Below are 16,212 nucleotides of genomic sequence, written 5' to 3' on the forward strand. Positions count from 1 at the left end.
AAACAAGGAATAAGGTGCTGGTTTACAAAAATAAAAATGCTGGAGTAACTCAGCAGGTCACAGCATCTCTGGAGAACATGGATTGATGACATTTTGGGTCTGGATCCTTCAGACTGATTGTAGGGTGGGGGGGAAGAGAACTGGAAGAGAGGAGGGGCAGGACAATGTGTGAATAGGTGAACACAAGAAAGGTTTTTTGAAAGACAGATGACTACGGGTGCTGTCTGTACAGCGTTTGTTTGTTCTCCCTGTAAATGCGTGGGTATTCTCTGGGTGCTTCCGTTTCCTCCCACTTTACAAAGAGGAGCAGGTTTGTAGATTAATTGGTTTCTGTAAATTGTCCCTAGTGTGTAGGATAGAACTGGTGTATGGGTGATTGTTGGTCGGTGCAGATTCGGTGAGCCAAATGGCCTATTTCCATGCTATATCTCTAAACTAATCAGAAGGTGTGAGACAAAACGATTGAAGAGTTACGAATTGTGAAGCCAGTAGAAGGAAGGTAGGTGGAGGGAGAGAAGGAGGGGAGAAGTAGATGTGAGTTCAGGTAGGGCACAGGGAGGGGGAAATAAAGGGGGGGTGGGGAAAAAGGGGAGAGGGAGTGGGAGGTTGTTAGAGGCAACCTAAAATTGAAGAATTCAATGGTCACTGTAAGTTACCTAAGCCAAACATAAAGTGCTATTCCTCCAATTTGTATGTGGCCTCAAACTGGCAGTGGAGGAATCCCAGGTCAGTATGGGAATGAAAAGAGGAGTAAAAATGCTTAGCAACCGGCAGATGCTGTAGGCCTTGGCAGACTGAGCATAAGTGTTCGCCAAGTCTGCCTTTGGTCTCACCAAGGCACCAATGTACATGAGGCCGCCGGGTGCAGTGAATGAGATTAGAAGAGTTGAATGTGTACCCCTATCTCACCTGGAAGGACTGCTGGGGTCAGTATCTCACCTGCAAGGACTGCTGGGGTTCCTGGGAGGAGGACATGTGTTACAACTCCTGCGGTTGCAGGGGGAAAGTACCTTGGTGGGGTGGTTTAGCCGGGGAGTGAACCAAGGAGTTGCAGAAGGAGCGGTAGCTGCAGAAGAAGGAATTGTGTGGGGATGGGAAGAGATGACTGGTGGTGGGATCACGTTGGAGGTGATGGAAATATCCAAGGATGATATCTTGCAAATGGCTGGTGGGGTGAAATGTGAGGACCAGGGGAACACTACCCTTGTTCTGTCTGAGGGGAGGTGGACCGAGAACAGAAATATGGGAAATAGTGGAGACCCGGGTGAGTGATCCATCTACGACAGCAAGGTGGAAAACACATTTACTAAAAAAAGAGGACATCTCGGATGTCCTAGAAGGGAGCGCCTCATCTTGGATGCAGATGGAGTGGAAACAGAGGAATTGGGAGTAGAGAATAGCATCTCCGCAAGAGGTAGAGTGGGAGGAAGTGTAGTTCAGATAACAGGGATTCAGTTGGTTTATAGTAGATGTCAGTCAATAGTCTGTCCTCAGTGATGGAGACAGAGAGATCAAGAAGAACCAAAATTTCCACCTGTTGGTTGGAAAAGTGCAATATGAAATCAATTGCCACAGGCGATGATGGTCCAATTCTATACTGCTATCATTGAGTCCATCCTCACCTTCTCCATCATGGTCTGGTTTGGCTCAGCCACCAAGCACGACATCCGGAGGCTGCAACGGATCGTTCGCACAGCTGAGAAGGTTGTTGGCTGCAACCTTCCCCCCTTTGACAAACTGTACACTGCAAGGGCCAGGAAGCGAGCGGGCAAGATAATCTCTGACCCCTCTCGCCGTGGCCACAAACTCTTCGAAGCACTTCCCTCTGGAAGGCGACTCCGGACTGTCAAAGCAGCCACAGTCAGACATAAACACAGCTTTTTTCCACGAGTGATAGTTCTACTCAATAACCAAAGTCTGTAGTCTCTTGTTTGCTCTGGTTTATTTTCACCCACATGTTTAGACCGTAATGGTGTATCCTTATGGTTTTCATGTGTTTATGCTTTATTCTTAATTGTTAACTGTATGTTTGTGTTGTCATTTTTGAGCGGAGCACCAAGGCACATTCCTTGTATATGCATACTTGGCCAATAAACTTATTCATTCAATCAGTCAAACTTCAATATGGATCCTATTATATATTAAAGACCATAAGAGGACAGGAAACCATAAGAAACAGAAGGAGTAGGCCATTCAGCCATCTCATGCCTGCACCATCATAGAGTTAGATCATGGCTGATCTTTTCCTCAGCACCACTTAGGTGTGCTAACTGCATATTACTTGATTCTGTTAAAATCCAAAAATCTATTAATCTCTGCCTTTAAATAAAAACAAAGTTCTACATCCCATTCAGATAGATAATTCTAAAAGTCTCACTGCCCTCTGAGTGAAGTTGCTTTTCTTTGCTGACTTCAACAACTAACACTTTGTTTTGAATGTGATCCATGGTTGAAGACGTCCAGCCAGTGGAAACAACTTCCCTGCTTCTACGCTGTTACACTGCATAAGTATTTTGAATGGTTCAATAAGATCACCTCTTATTCTTCCGAACTCAAGGTTTGGCACAGTGCACTTAATCTCTATTCATATAACAAACTCACCATTACAGGAGTCAATCTAGTGAATATTTGCTGCACTCCCTCTACCACAAGCATATTCTTTGCTGAGCAGAGAGTTTGGGTCCAGTGTACTTTTTAATCTCTTCTCGAAAGACAGTTCCCATCTCACACCCCTAATCCGAGAGTCATTTTGGTATTTTTTGTTGCACTCTGCTGATCTAGTAAAATACTATTAAAAGTACATACCTCTAGAGTGGAGCTGAGAAGGAATTTCTCTAGTCAGAGGGTGGTGAATCTGTGGAACGCATTGTCACAGATAACTGTGGAGGCTAAGTCGTTGGATATTGTTAAAGCAGAGATTGATAGGTTGGTGATTAGTAAGGGAGTCAAAGGTTACAGGGAGAAGGATAGGGTTGGGAGGGAAAAATAGATCATGATTGAATGGTGGAGCTGACTCAATGGGCCGAATGGCCTACTTCTGCTCCTATGTAAATACATCTTTAGAGAAAACACTTTGTATAGGTGCATTTTCCTTCCAAATTGCTTTCTGTACCAACATGTTAATTTTCCATAATTTGTTTTTTAAAAAAGTGAAGAGGCTGGAAATTGTAAACAAGAAGAAATCTGCAAATAAGCAGATCTAGAAAGGTTAGTAATCAAATGTGTTTTAATGCAGAGGTGGAAGTGGTAAAGGGAACAAAGGAATGTCTGTGATATAGAGTTAGACCAGGAAGTGGTGGTGGTGCCAGCTGAGGGTGTGCGATGAAGACTTGTAACTGATTTTACTGGAAGCTAGGTAAATAGAAGGAGATAAATGAGAAAGTTGGATGGGTTTACCGGTACTGTGTGATACAAAACACTGCAGTTCCTGGAAATCTGAAATAAAAGAAAATGCTACAAATATACTCAGCAGCAGAATCAATGAAGGTAGATAAATTGAGTTGATAGCCTTTTACCAGTCTGATCTAGTCTGAAGAAAGGTCCCACTCCAAAACTTCACCTACCCATGTTCTCCAGAGATGCCACCTGACCTGCTGAGTTACTCCAGCACTCCAGAACTCAGCACTGAGTTACTCCAACATCTGCAGTCCCTTGTTTCAACTTCTAAACCTTGGGCTCAGAACTAACACAAACTGAAAAGGCTGGTTATTTGAAATGGTTGAATTCATTGTTGAGTTGTGAAGGCTGTAGTCTGATTAGTCAGAAGCTAAGGTGCTATTCCAAGGCTTGCACTGCACTTCATTTGAATAGTATTAAAGACCAACAGCAGCGAAGTCAAAATGGACTGTTAAGGTGATAGACAATGCAAGCTCAGAGTCATCCTTGGGGACTGACTGGTGCTCTGCAAAGCAGCCACCTACTTGGTATCTCCAGTGCAGAAGGGTGCATATTGAGAGCACGCAATGCAGTGTATTAAACTGAAAAACTTAAAAGTAGATTGCTGCTTTGTCTGGAAGGAACCTTTTGTTCCTCGATGGTTCTGATCAGTACCTTTTTTCTGTTAGGTGAAGCAGCTGCCACACAATTATAAGTTTATGACAGACTGAGACCAAGAAGACATCTTGCCTTGGCATCTCTGCCATGGGGACCACATTTCCTCCACTAAATGTAACCTTGGATTCAAATCACAGAGGTCAGAACCAAATGTCAGGTCTATCATTGTAGTCCAGTCATGATTCCAAAAAACAGAGGCTTTACATTCCTTTAATGGCAAGAGCTTTACTAGATTCAGTATTGGATATGCTGTTGGGTAGCACAGAGCAGACCTTTCCATGCTGGGCCAGAGGATATTTGATGCATACACTGCATACCTGAAATAGGAAAATCCACTCCCCAGTGCAAACATCCCTTGCCTTGGTAAGCAGAAAATGTCATCCACACAAACAAAAAAAATTCTCTAGTATTCAGTAGGAACTGACATAGTTTGGATTTCAACTAATTCATTGGGGAAGAATGTATGAGTGAAGATTCCAATTTAAAAAAAATGCTGTTTTGAAAATGTTGGGAGGGAGAAGATTGGTCAATTTATTTGCAATTTGTGCTTGTGTTCAGTGGGTATCAAATGACTGGTTCATTTTGTGTTTTGAAACATCTTTTAATCTGAAACAAACTAGATTTGAATTCCGGGGAAACAAATGCAACATTTAATCTTGGATTTGTACCAGAACCAGAGAATGTTATTTATATTGGATGGGGTGTAAACAGCACTGTAACTGTATTATGCTTTCTTTCTCTCTCACTTGTATAACCTGGAGGGTACTAAAAAGTGTTTTGCAAAATTAACATTCTGCTGACTTTCCCCTATAAATGAGAAGAATAGCTATTAACATTTGTGTATTTTCATTATGTAAATGGTGTTAACACATGCCCACAAATTGCCACCAGCTATGCAATAATTTTCTCTCAGTGATCGTAATGTGTCCAAGTGAGTCATTTTGATTATGACATGCTAATTACATATTGCCTTTCAGATTCAGAAAAACCAGGGATCTTTAATGGTAAGGTTTTATGAGTTTGCAGAGAAAAAAAATTCACTTTTTTTTCCTGCTGGCTGCCTTTTTGCATGCTTGAGTGCTTTACTTTAAACTTAGTAAATTGCATTTTTGTTACAACAAGCACTAAAGTGCCTGTAGTAGATTAGGTATCATTAGAAATAATAGAACATCTAGGGTGTCAATGTTTTTATAAGACTTTCATGCTGTTGATTAATCTTGCAACATTTTACTGCATTAATGATTTTCTCAGTCTACTGTAAAAGACTGCATGTAGGCTAATACTTCTCTCTGTTTAACCCCCTCCCCCTACCTTGCCTTTGCAGCCACTACAGTTATTGCAGTGCATCGTTGATGAGGTGAGTCACCGTCTTATGTGCTTTCTCTTCTAAAGTCATTCTTAATGGCCTGGAAAGTTTTATTTATATAATATACACATTTTTCCTTAATGAAGCTCTTTGCTCAGAACAGTCTCCTAAGCCCTGCCACCCAGCACAACCCCTTAGTCAACAGACCTAGCCAGGCCAGTCTTGTATAGAGCTCAAGCTTGACCTTATCCTTGTACACCATTCAGGCACTGTACAGGAACTAGGTAGAGCCATGGCTCGAATTGCTGAATAATTACCTTTAGACTAACCTGAGCAGGAGACTTCCCAAGAGGCTCAGCTCATTTAATGGCTCTAAAACTCAATCTAGAGGATGTCAGTGGTCATGCTTGATTATTTGCCGTGGTATTTTATGAAAGCAATAAAAAAGCTTGAGACTGAGGGGGGAAAAACAGAGAAACGTTGACTAATTTCAAGGGTTTTTTTTCCCTCTGAATCGGGTCCCTTTGGTGTGACAGGTATTGTGACAGTTTCATGCTGCCTTGCCTTAGTTATTTCAGCAGTATGAATGAGTACTGCTGTGCTCCCTCAGCTTATAATTGACAAGAGACCAGAGATAGCCCCTAAACGGTGACGGAGCTCCACTGTTCTCAAACTGACATTTTGTGTTAATAAATAGCTTATATTAATGAATTTCTATCTTTTTTTGAGGGGGGGAGGGGTTCCTACTCACAAACGTGATGAGATTTTTTTTTCTGCTTAGCCCCATCTCCCTCCTCCCTTTGCCTCTTTATGACCACTGAGGCCCTAGATTCTTGATTGTTTGATTATTTTTATCCAGATTTTTCACAAACTGCAACTGTGCTCACCCTGAGGCAATAGAATATTGATTACACTGTAAAATAACAAAATTTGCACACAGGCTATAAGAGATCATCAGGGAGATTTTTTTTACCACCTCCTCCCCCCAGCCTTTTCCTGTGGTCTCTCTCGGTATACACATTAAGTGTGTTTGTTGCTTCTGTGCCTTTTTCTTTATGCCTGAGCACTTTGCTGACATGTGCTAATAACCAAATGCCAAGAGAGAGTCCAGTTGGTGTTACCACACACTAAACATACTGAACTTGTCCTTTAGCTCATAGATTGCAGGTAATTAATAATTAAACTGTTTCAGTTGTAATGGGTTGACCTCCATGAACTGTTCATTACTCACATGGCAAAGGCATCACTCAAAGTATTTTTTTCATTGCCCTTCCCTGTACCCTAGCTGCATATGTAGAATTCAGTAGGCCACCTAAATTTAAGCTGACCAAGTACTTGCTTAAGCCACTGCAAATTGAAGCTTTCTGGAATGTGAATTTTGTGCTCTGAGAAAGGGAAAAATGTTTGCATCCTCTGTGTGCATTTTGTTCAAAATAAAGAAATACATGGAGGCTATTAATCGTGTGACAATTCAAACATCAGTGGCCTTATTCAAGTGTGACTTTTTGGCACCATGCTCACGTGGGCGTAACCATGTGTGAAGAAATATCTTTCCTCTTATAGCCTAACAATTCTCCAACATACTATTTTTAAATCTCCTGAATCCTGTTTTTTCCAGGTTCATACTCAGAATTATCTTTAATAAATAATATAATTTATTGCTTGGAAAATCAATTATTTGTTTAGGATGTGCCTGTCATATTGTCAGCAAATTGTGAAAAATAAATTTGCATCCCTCATCTATTGTAGATTAAAAATAAAGCAAACTAATAATACATGAACTCTTCATGAAATATATTGGTCTTGAATTGATGCCTGGGAATATAATTCTCCTCGGTTCCTTTCCTCTATGCTTTAATCTATGCAAAATAAGTAGCAAAGAAAGAAATTTCACATAAATAAATTGTTATGTACAAATGTTTTACTCATAACATTATTGTCTTGGACATCAGTAATTTATTGATTTCTAAAATTGTGCGAATGAAGACTTTGTCAGATTAGCCACATTGACATCTCAGGATTGAAAGGTTATGGGTTCAAACTCTACATGAGTAGATTAAGCTGTGCCGACACTCTTCTGTAAAGTACTGAGAGTAACTGCATTGTCAGTTGTGTTGTTCCTTGGACTGTGCCAATAAACCATGGCCATCATTGTCTGTTCCTCTGACCCGGAAGTAAAATAAGAGCTGTGTCCAAGTCAACATTCTTTTCTCAGATGAGAAATAAATATTTTCTTGTTGTTCATTTTTTTATTCACACACAGAAGATATTGGTGTCACTGCAAGGTCTACATTCATTGTTCAATCCAAAATGATAGTAATGTCTTAAAATGATGCAGTCTGTGTTGAATGTACTCCTCAGTGTTTCTGCATCAGACATTCTTGGACTTAGACCTAGCATTGATGAAGGGCAAAAGATTTCCAAATCAGACATGACTGATTTGGAAACATGGAAGTGGTGGTATTCCCGCATGCTTGATTTCTTTGCCCTTGTAAGTAATAGAGGTTGCAGGCTTAGGAAGTGTTGCTGCAGTGTAGTTTGTAAATTACTGCAGCCACAGCACACTGGTGATGGAGAAATTTATTATATAGGTTAGTGGATGGTTAGTATTGGAGTAGTCTTTCTTGTACTAGATGCAGCCTAGTTTTTTGAGTATTAATGCAGCAGCACTCATCTAAGCATATCGATAATATTCCATCATACTCCTGATTTATGCTTTGTAATTGCAAAGCAGGACTTGTAGACCTTGAATGTAGACCTTTCAGTGACACCAATATCTTCTGTGTGTGAATAAAAAAATGAACAACAAGAAAATATTTATTTCTCATCTGAGAAAAGAATGTTGACTTGGACACAGTTATTTTTCTTCTGGGTCAGAGGAACAGACAATGATGGCTTTGCAAAGCAGGACTTTGTAGATTCATGAGGTAAGTCACTCATTGAAGAATGACCTCTTGTTGAGCCACATTTACGTGACTGGTGCAGTCGTGTTTCCACTTATGTTGATGGTGATGAATTTAACAATGATAATATTGTTGAAAGTCAATGAAGGATGGTTAGGCATCCACATAATGGAGTTGATCATTGCCTGGCACTTCATCCATTCTGGCATGACAGTGGAGTGAAATTAAATCTCGTCTTATTCCATCCCTGAATGTTATCCATCCTTGTAGCATGTGGGTAGGCACTGCTTAGTTATCTGAATAGTTACAGATAGAATTGAAGCTTGTTGATTCATCAGTGAAAGTCCACTTCTGGTGACAATGAAGGAAAGACCATTGATTAAGCAACTGAGAACCATCGAAATTAGTATTTTGCCCTGAGGAACCTGTGCAGCAATGCTTACAACTGAATTGACCTCCGCAACATTCACCATATGCTCGGTGCAGATTCAGCCAGTAGAGAGTTGTTCTACGATCTGCAATTGCTTCAGTTGTAACAGGGCTTTTTGATGCCAATTTTGGTCATATACTGCCTCAATGTCAAGATCACTATCAGTCTGAAGAAGGATCTCGACCCGAAACGTCACCCATTCCTTCTCTCCAGAGATGTTGCCTGTCCCACTGAGTTACTCCAACATTTTGTGTCTACCCCCAAGATCACTATCATTGCCCTGATTTGGACAAAGGCTATATTGAAGTACTGGCAGGATTTAACTTGAGCGATAAGTGTCCTGTCTGTTGGTGGATTATCGCAGCTTGATAGCACTAACCTATTGCTTGTATGTTCAATTGGGTTTATCTGCTTTTGCTGTATCATGTATATGTATTCCATTTTCGCACTCTCCACGGATCGCCACTCAGTTTTAGACAGACGTGACGTGTGGCTGCTCCTTACACACTTCTACATTTCTCATTGAAAGAGAATTGACTTGTAGGGTTAATGCAGGTGAAACAGGGGAAGAGTATGCTGCACCATAAAGATGTAATCTGTGCTTGGATACATGTCTACTACATTTGAAGGTCAAAGCACATCATGGAAACCCAATATTGAGCAGTTGGAATTGTTCTGATTCTTAGTTTTTATGGTGGAAGTGTCACATAGTGCAATAGAAGGTGGGACAGGACTTCCAAATGAACAAAGCAATGGTTCTTCATAGCGCAACCATAAATAGATTAATAACCAGATCAATGGAATATTTTTCTCTGGTGTTAGTTCTCTCCCCACCTGCCTTAAACCCACCCTGACAGTGATACACGCCATTTAGAGGTTGTTCATCAAATCACTCTTGTTACTGGACATTTAAGTCGTCACTCAGAATTTTGTGCCCTTGATGGTTCTTCCATATCAAGGTCAGTATGGACTATGGTGATTTATCAGATGTAGGTACAAACAAAAGAAAGTTTCCTGACCTAAGGCCTTGTGCCTTGTGATTTAATGTAGAGAGCTCCCAATACCACTCCCTTTTCAACATAAAACCGTGTCACACCACTGAAAAGTCTATTCTACCAATGAAACAGATCAAACTCAGAGGATGGATGAGTCCAGGACATTGAAAGATATGATTTTCTGAATTTGACTTGTCAAACTATTGCTTGCCTGATCATTGGATAGCAGTAGTAATTTTGTTCTATGATGTTAGTGATAAAAAGCCTTGTTGGTTTGAATGGATGGGTTGTGTGTCTGTTGAATCCAAATCCACTGCTTGTGTTGATGTTAAACATTTCTTTCAGTTTCAATCTTATTATTATTTACAATGTATTGTGTTTAAATGGTTATTGTATGCATCTACATAGTTAATTTCAAAGCAATTTATTGTATTTTACGCAGTTTGGGACATTCTCTGTGCAATAATAAGGCACTAAATAAACGAAGGATTCTTTTATAGCTACAATATTCATTTTTTGCTCTTAAACTATTTCTTTCATACCGACTGGTTTGTCAGTAAGGAATGCTCATTTTTAGAAATGCCTTTTTAAATAATCTATGTATGTAAATAAAATAACAAATGATGAATTTTAATTAATGCCTCAGTAATGGGGTCCATGCCAGTCATTAACTCCTCAAGCTTCACTCGTACTAACTGCTTTTATATTGCCCTTGATTTAATTGGGATTTAAGAGGATCATTGTTCATGAGTTTCTTCCTGGTGTTTACACTACTGAATCATTCCTCCATATTAGTAATAGGTTACAAAGCAGTCTGTTGAAAGGATAAAATCACAATTTTTTTTGTAGTTTAAACATTGGGAGCTGACTCACAAAAACCACTGTCCTAAAATCTTAAGTTAAACAAGACATGTTTAAAGTTGTGCTTAAATTTTGGGAAACATTTGGTCAAGATACAGTTCTTTGATTCACTGCCAGGCTTTCTCTTAACCCAAGCTTACTTTACAGTGTTCTCTGTGTTATGCTAGATATTTTTCTGAATTATATTAAATTGCAAAGTACCGCTAAATTCTGTAAATATCCCATTATTTTTCTATTTTACCTTTAAATATAAGCAGTCCAAATCTTTTTTCTCTTAGTTCTATACGCTGATTATTTTTTTAGCTGCAGACTCCAGAATATGCAGATTCTTGATACTCAAATTATTTTCTGTTTATTTTGAGGAACAAATAAGTTAAAAAATCACAATTTGCTTTGCAACCCCCCCCCCCCCAGCCATATAATGTGCATATATGAAATAATAGATAATAGTAATGGTCCTGACCTACCTGCTTAAAAGTTTTTAAAAATCCGTACCTACTGAATCATGCATCAAAAATAATAAAAAATTTAATTGCCCATTTTTATACTCTTTTGATTAATTCTGGCAGCTGCTATGACTTGTTCAACCTGACTCCATGATTGTTTGCCTCTAATAATGAAAAAAATTAAATAACCTAACCATTAAAAAATAATAATTTCAGAGGCTACAAATACAGTCCGAGAAGTAGAAGACATTGGCATTATAACCTCAGTCAAACTGTTGGAGATGTTCTCTGTTCCAAATGTAATTCCTAGTATAAGATTATAACTCGCATTAAAAATTGGCATTATGATTCTCTTTGCTAAATGAACTCTTATTCACTGATTTACCATACCTCTGTCTCCCCTTAATTTACTTATCTGATTTGATAGTATTCTTCCAGCAGCCTCTTGTTGTATAAATGGGATAGAAAGCTCAGATGAGAGATCCACTTAATTTTCTCCCTTGTAATTACTGATCTCATTTTTCTGATAATTTGAAGTTGTAATTGGCTATGGCAATTACATGTATATTTACTAATCACATTTGAAGCTCTGATTGTATCTATTTGTTGCCATTGATAATAAAGCAGGCAAATTGCAGAGGTGTTCTTTCTCTTTTTCTCATCCCTTAAAAGCTTCCTGAACCCTTCCACCCCCCACCATCCTGCATACTTTTCTTTTTCTTTTTTTGCCGTAATGAATACATGCGTGCATTTGACACAGTTATATAGTAGAGAAATTGTTTGGCTCCAACCAAATGCTACACACATTGAGTTTTGCCTGAAGCATTGAAAGGTTGTATGTAATGATATATTGCTCATCCAAATGGCTGAAGCAGTCCAAAGCACTGTGAGATTAAAATAAGTCATCTCTTTGTTAATTTAAATAGGTGCATGTATCATACTTTGCAAGGTAGTTTTAACAGGGATGTCACAGAGAATGCAGCCAAAAGGTATTTTTAATGGAAAAATGAGAACAGATGAAAATGCAGTCACTTCCAGCTGCCTTTTATATTCTCCTCTTCTTTAGCAATTGCAGATTTGATGAGGCAGCCATTAAACTCCCGCAGATCTTAATTTTAAGAAATTTCTGCGCATAATTCTGTAAGATTTGACTCTTTTTGAAATTGCAAAGGAATTGCATCTGAGGTTTTTTGATATGTACTGGGAACTGCAATCAGCTTGCTGCCTTCAAATTGCTGCTGCAATAACTGTTTACTGATAATTGTAATGGTAATCTTTTTTATTGTTTCCTGAGTTTATGCAGTAAACCATTTGTGTGCCAAAAATTGATTATTTTAGAGGTATTTCCAATATTCTGAAAAACGCGTTGTACATTAATGATTGGTACTAGTCCCAATTAAGTCTTAAAACTCTGCAGTTATGTGTAAAGTTTTTTAAAAAAATATCCTCCCTCTTTTGGACAGATTCTTTCAATTCCTATGATTGATACTGCTTATTTTAATTTTTTTAATTCCACATGTAGAAATTTAAAACAAATGCTTCTAAATTTAAGTATCAAAAGAATTAAATGTTGACGATTATGTGAAATAAGAACTGATTATTTTCTAACAATAATTACTTGGATGAACAAAGCTAGAGACATTTAAAAGAAAAATTGACCGACATTTAAAATATTGAGGTTGGGATAAAAGATGGATAATTTAATTAATCAGAAAAATTGCACGTCAAATAACAATGTTTATGTTTAATAATTCTTTATCACCCTCCTTTCCTCTTTCATATATATATTCTTTGTCTTGCTACTTCCCAGGATCCACCAGTCCTTCCGGTTGGAGAGTTTTCTGAGTCATTTGTACATTTCATCACTCAGTGGTAAGCTCAGTTTGCAAACATGCCATCCCCTCAGTGTAAATTATACATTCCATTAGCTCTCAGACTCCAGGAGACCTTATGGTATTCCTGCTCCTTTCCATAGACTGGGAGGGACTATGGGCCGTGAGCAGATGGATAGCAGAAAAGGAAATGAATGCTGTTGCTTAAATTCCGTGAATATTATTACATGGAAGGTCATATAACATTGTAACATGGAGCAGCTTCTGAAATTATCAGATGTCACATAAAAGTTTTACAAAGGGGAAGAAGGGGTAACTGGTGTGAAATGTTCACAGATGTCATGCTGAAATCTAAATGATGGTGGGTAATAGCTTTGTTTTCCCTGGAGAAGCAGCTACTTTGGAATCATAGATTAGGACTGTTACCAAGCAAGTCTTTAGACAGCTTGAATTGCTTGCTAATGGGTGCATTATTCCAGAGGTGCATATGTTTGTTTATGGAGACAGCAAATTGTCCTCTGCGATAGTTAATGGTTTATAACTATGCTTCTTGTTTAGTACTCGAGTCTGTTAATTTTTCGAGTGTCATCCTTTATTAGCATAAGATGTTATGGGAATACATTGCCTCAAATGACAGTTGCACTTCATAGAAAATAGCCCGTGTATCATAAGAGCATTAAAACATATTATGATGCAAAAATGAACTTTTGATTGATTTTTTTACCAAATAGTGTAGTTTTGCTGAAGGGATTTTTGTGCGTAATTTAGATTTTTAATCATTCAGTTATTTTCTGCTAAGTGACTACAGATATTATCCATTTCCCATCAGATTTAAAAAATAAACAAATAACAGTATTGAGAAACAAGCCTAGATAGTCTGTTCTTTTACACCTCCCAGCCCTCTCATAAAGAGCAAGTACATGAAATAAATGTAATTAAAGCAGATGGTAGTAATAGTGATATCACAGCTGTCATCTTTTTGTCTGTATCTCCAAACTAAAATGTTATAATTTAAGTAAATGTTATTTTTTATAACATTGAAAGAAAATTTAGAAATTGTTTAGTAATGCTCAGAAAATGTTCCAATATTTTGCATATCTAATTTTTGAAGCGTTTCGATGGGCAATGTGAGTATTCAGGAATTGTCGAAATGGAACTGTGCTTTCCTTAAATCTCTTGGGATGGCTGCGGTATTTTGCCATTCTTTCAGAAATTATGTAATATAATACTGGAATTATTGATTTAGTTGCAAGTATGTGCTAGCAAATGCAAAGTTCATGTACCTATTTTATTCCCATCCAGTTCTATTATTGCATTGTTCTGTTTTCAAAGAACATGATTTCACTTTTTTTTTAAGATAACTTCTCTCTCCAAGTCTACATGGATATATACCCCGTACAGTGTGGACTGTACCATATAGACTCAACTTTCAGGATTGATCATAATGTGGTGATCTTGACAGGGGCAGCAGTAAGAGCATGACAGTTGGTTCTTGTGTCCCCAGGCTAAGGAAGAGGGAAACAAAATGGTGCTTGGGTTCCTAGTTCTAATTGCCTTACACTGACCTCTCTCTAAATGTGGTTGTGTAAACATAAGATGAAGATGAAGTTGGCCTCCTCTGCCTTGTCCCCATGGTCAATTAGCCCACCAGCGTGTGTTTGTGTGTGAAGAATTGACCATTAAGATATGTTCTAGAGTCCAGCTGGCATCTGTTGAATCATCATTGCACTCTGTTTATTTTCTCTTTTGCGCTACCTGATGCAGTGATGACTGGTATCATTTGCCTGAATAGCACGCAAAACCAGCTTTTTCATGACGATAATAAACATAACAATAACAATCTTCAACAGAGGTGTTGGGGGAAGGAAAATGGGTTCTATTTGTAATACACCTTCAGACTAAAACTGCAACATAGAAAATTGGCTTCATGGAAGGAAGCAGATGGTGATGGTGGAAGGTTGCTTCTCAGACCGGAGGCCTGTGTGGTGTGATTCAAGGTTCGGTGCTGGGCCCATTACTGTTTGTCATTAGTTTCAATGATTTGGATGAGGATGTACATGGCAAGATTAGCAAGTTTGCAGATGAAACAAAAGTGGTTAATATTGCAGATAGTGAAGATGGAAGTGAAGATGGAAGTTGGCCAGGTCGGCTGAGGAATGGTTGATGGAGTTTAATACAGAAAACTGTGAGGTGTTGCATTTTGGGAAGTCTAACATGGGCAGGACCTACACAATGGCTTTTGGGGGTGTTATAGAGCAGAGGGACCTAGGAATGTATGTATATAGTTCCTTGAAGGTGGAGTCACAGGTAGATAGGGTGGCACATTGGCCTTCATAAGTCAGAGTATTGAGTGCAGAAGTTGGGAGGACATGTTGCAATTATGTAAGATGTTGGTGAGGCCACATTTAGAGTATTGTGTTCAGTTCTGGGTACCATGTAAAAGGAAAGATGTTTTCAAGCTGGAAAGGGTACAGAGAAGATTTATGAGGATGTTGCCAGGACTTGAGGGACTGAGCTATAGGGAGAGGTTGAGTAGGCTGGGACTATTCCTTGGAATGCAGGAAGATGTGTAATCTTATAGAGGTGTATAAAATCACGAGAGGAATAGATCGGGTAGATGCACAAAGTCTCTCGTCCAGAGTAGGGGAATCGAGGACCAGAGGACATAGGTTTAAGTTGAAGGGCAAAATATTTCATAGGAATCGGAGGGGTAACTAAGAGGCAGAGACTATGGCAACATTTAAGAAACAGTTGGATAGGTACATGGATAGGACGGGTTTGGAGGGATATGGGCCAAAAGAAGGCCGGTGGAACTAAGTGTAGCTGGGACAAGATGGCCAGTGTGGGCAAGTTGGGCCGAAGGGGGTGTTTCCACACTGTATGACTATACTCTGCAGATTGAAAAATATCTTTCATAATCACTAATGAACACAAAGTAACTCAGTGGATCACCTGAATCTCTGCAGAACATGGATAGGTGACATTTCGGGTCGGGACCCTTCTTCAGTAATAAACACTGTTGTTAAGAGTGTGGTGCTTCTCATCTCCCTTCTTAATCAATAAGGAGAAAGATTGTATTAAATTATTTTTTGTCTCGCTTGATGAATTAATGATCTTGACCATGAGGCTGGAGGGGTATAAGTGAATGGGTACGGGATGGGATGTGGAGGGGAATCTGAGATTACAATATCGAAGATTGGTATTTCAAACCTGGTGGCTAGCCAAATGCCACACTGAAAGAGCGCAGGGATCTGGCAAATTATCAGAATTGTGCATTGAAGAGGTTGTTTATGAGTAAGTGTTGCTTCTGGCCAATATATTTCACTTTATCCCAAATTAGTTTTTCATAATAATAAATTGACGATTGAGGGAAATATGTTGCATTT

At 38.9% G+C, this 16,212-nt stretch overlaps 1 protein-coding gene across 3 annotated transcripts in view; it reads left to right on the plus strand.

Moving 5' to 3' along the window:
* The window catches only part of map2k5 (mitogen-activated protein kinase kinase 5), a 239,605-nt gene that overhangs the window by 185,150 nt on the left and 38,243 nt on the right, over window positions 1-16,212 (plus strand). For 2 of the 3 annotated variants that reach the window (XM_078427570.1, XM_078427572.1), the window contains 3 exons: window positions 5,031-5,057; window positions 5,378-5,410; window positions 12,805-12,866. In XM_078427570.1, the coding sequence (XP_078283696.1) occupies window positions 5,031-5,057; window positions 5,378-5,410; window positions 12,805-12,866 (122 nt within the window). The remainder of the gene's footprint in view (window positions 1-5,030; window positions 5,058-5,377; window positions 5,411-12,804; window positions 12,867-16,212) is intronic. The other variant, XM_078427571.1, reaches the window with a different exon arrangement.

Source organism: Rhinoraja longicauda, chromosome 33 (genome assembly GCF_053455715.1).
Source record: "Rhinoraja longicauda isolate Sanriku21f chromosome 33, sRhiLon1.1, whole genome shotgun sequence".
In the NCBI taxonomy this organism is placed as follows: Eukaryota; Metazoa; Chordata; class Chondrichthyes; order Rajiformes; family Arhynchobatidae; genus Rhinoraja; species Rhinoraja longicauda.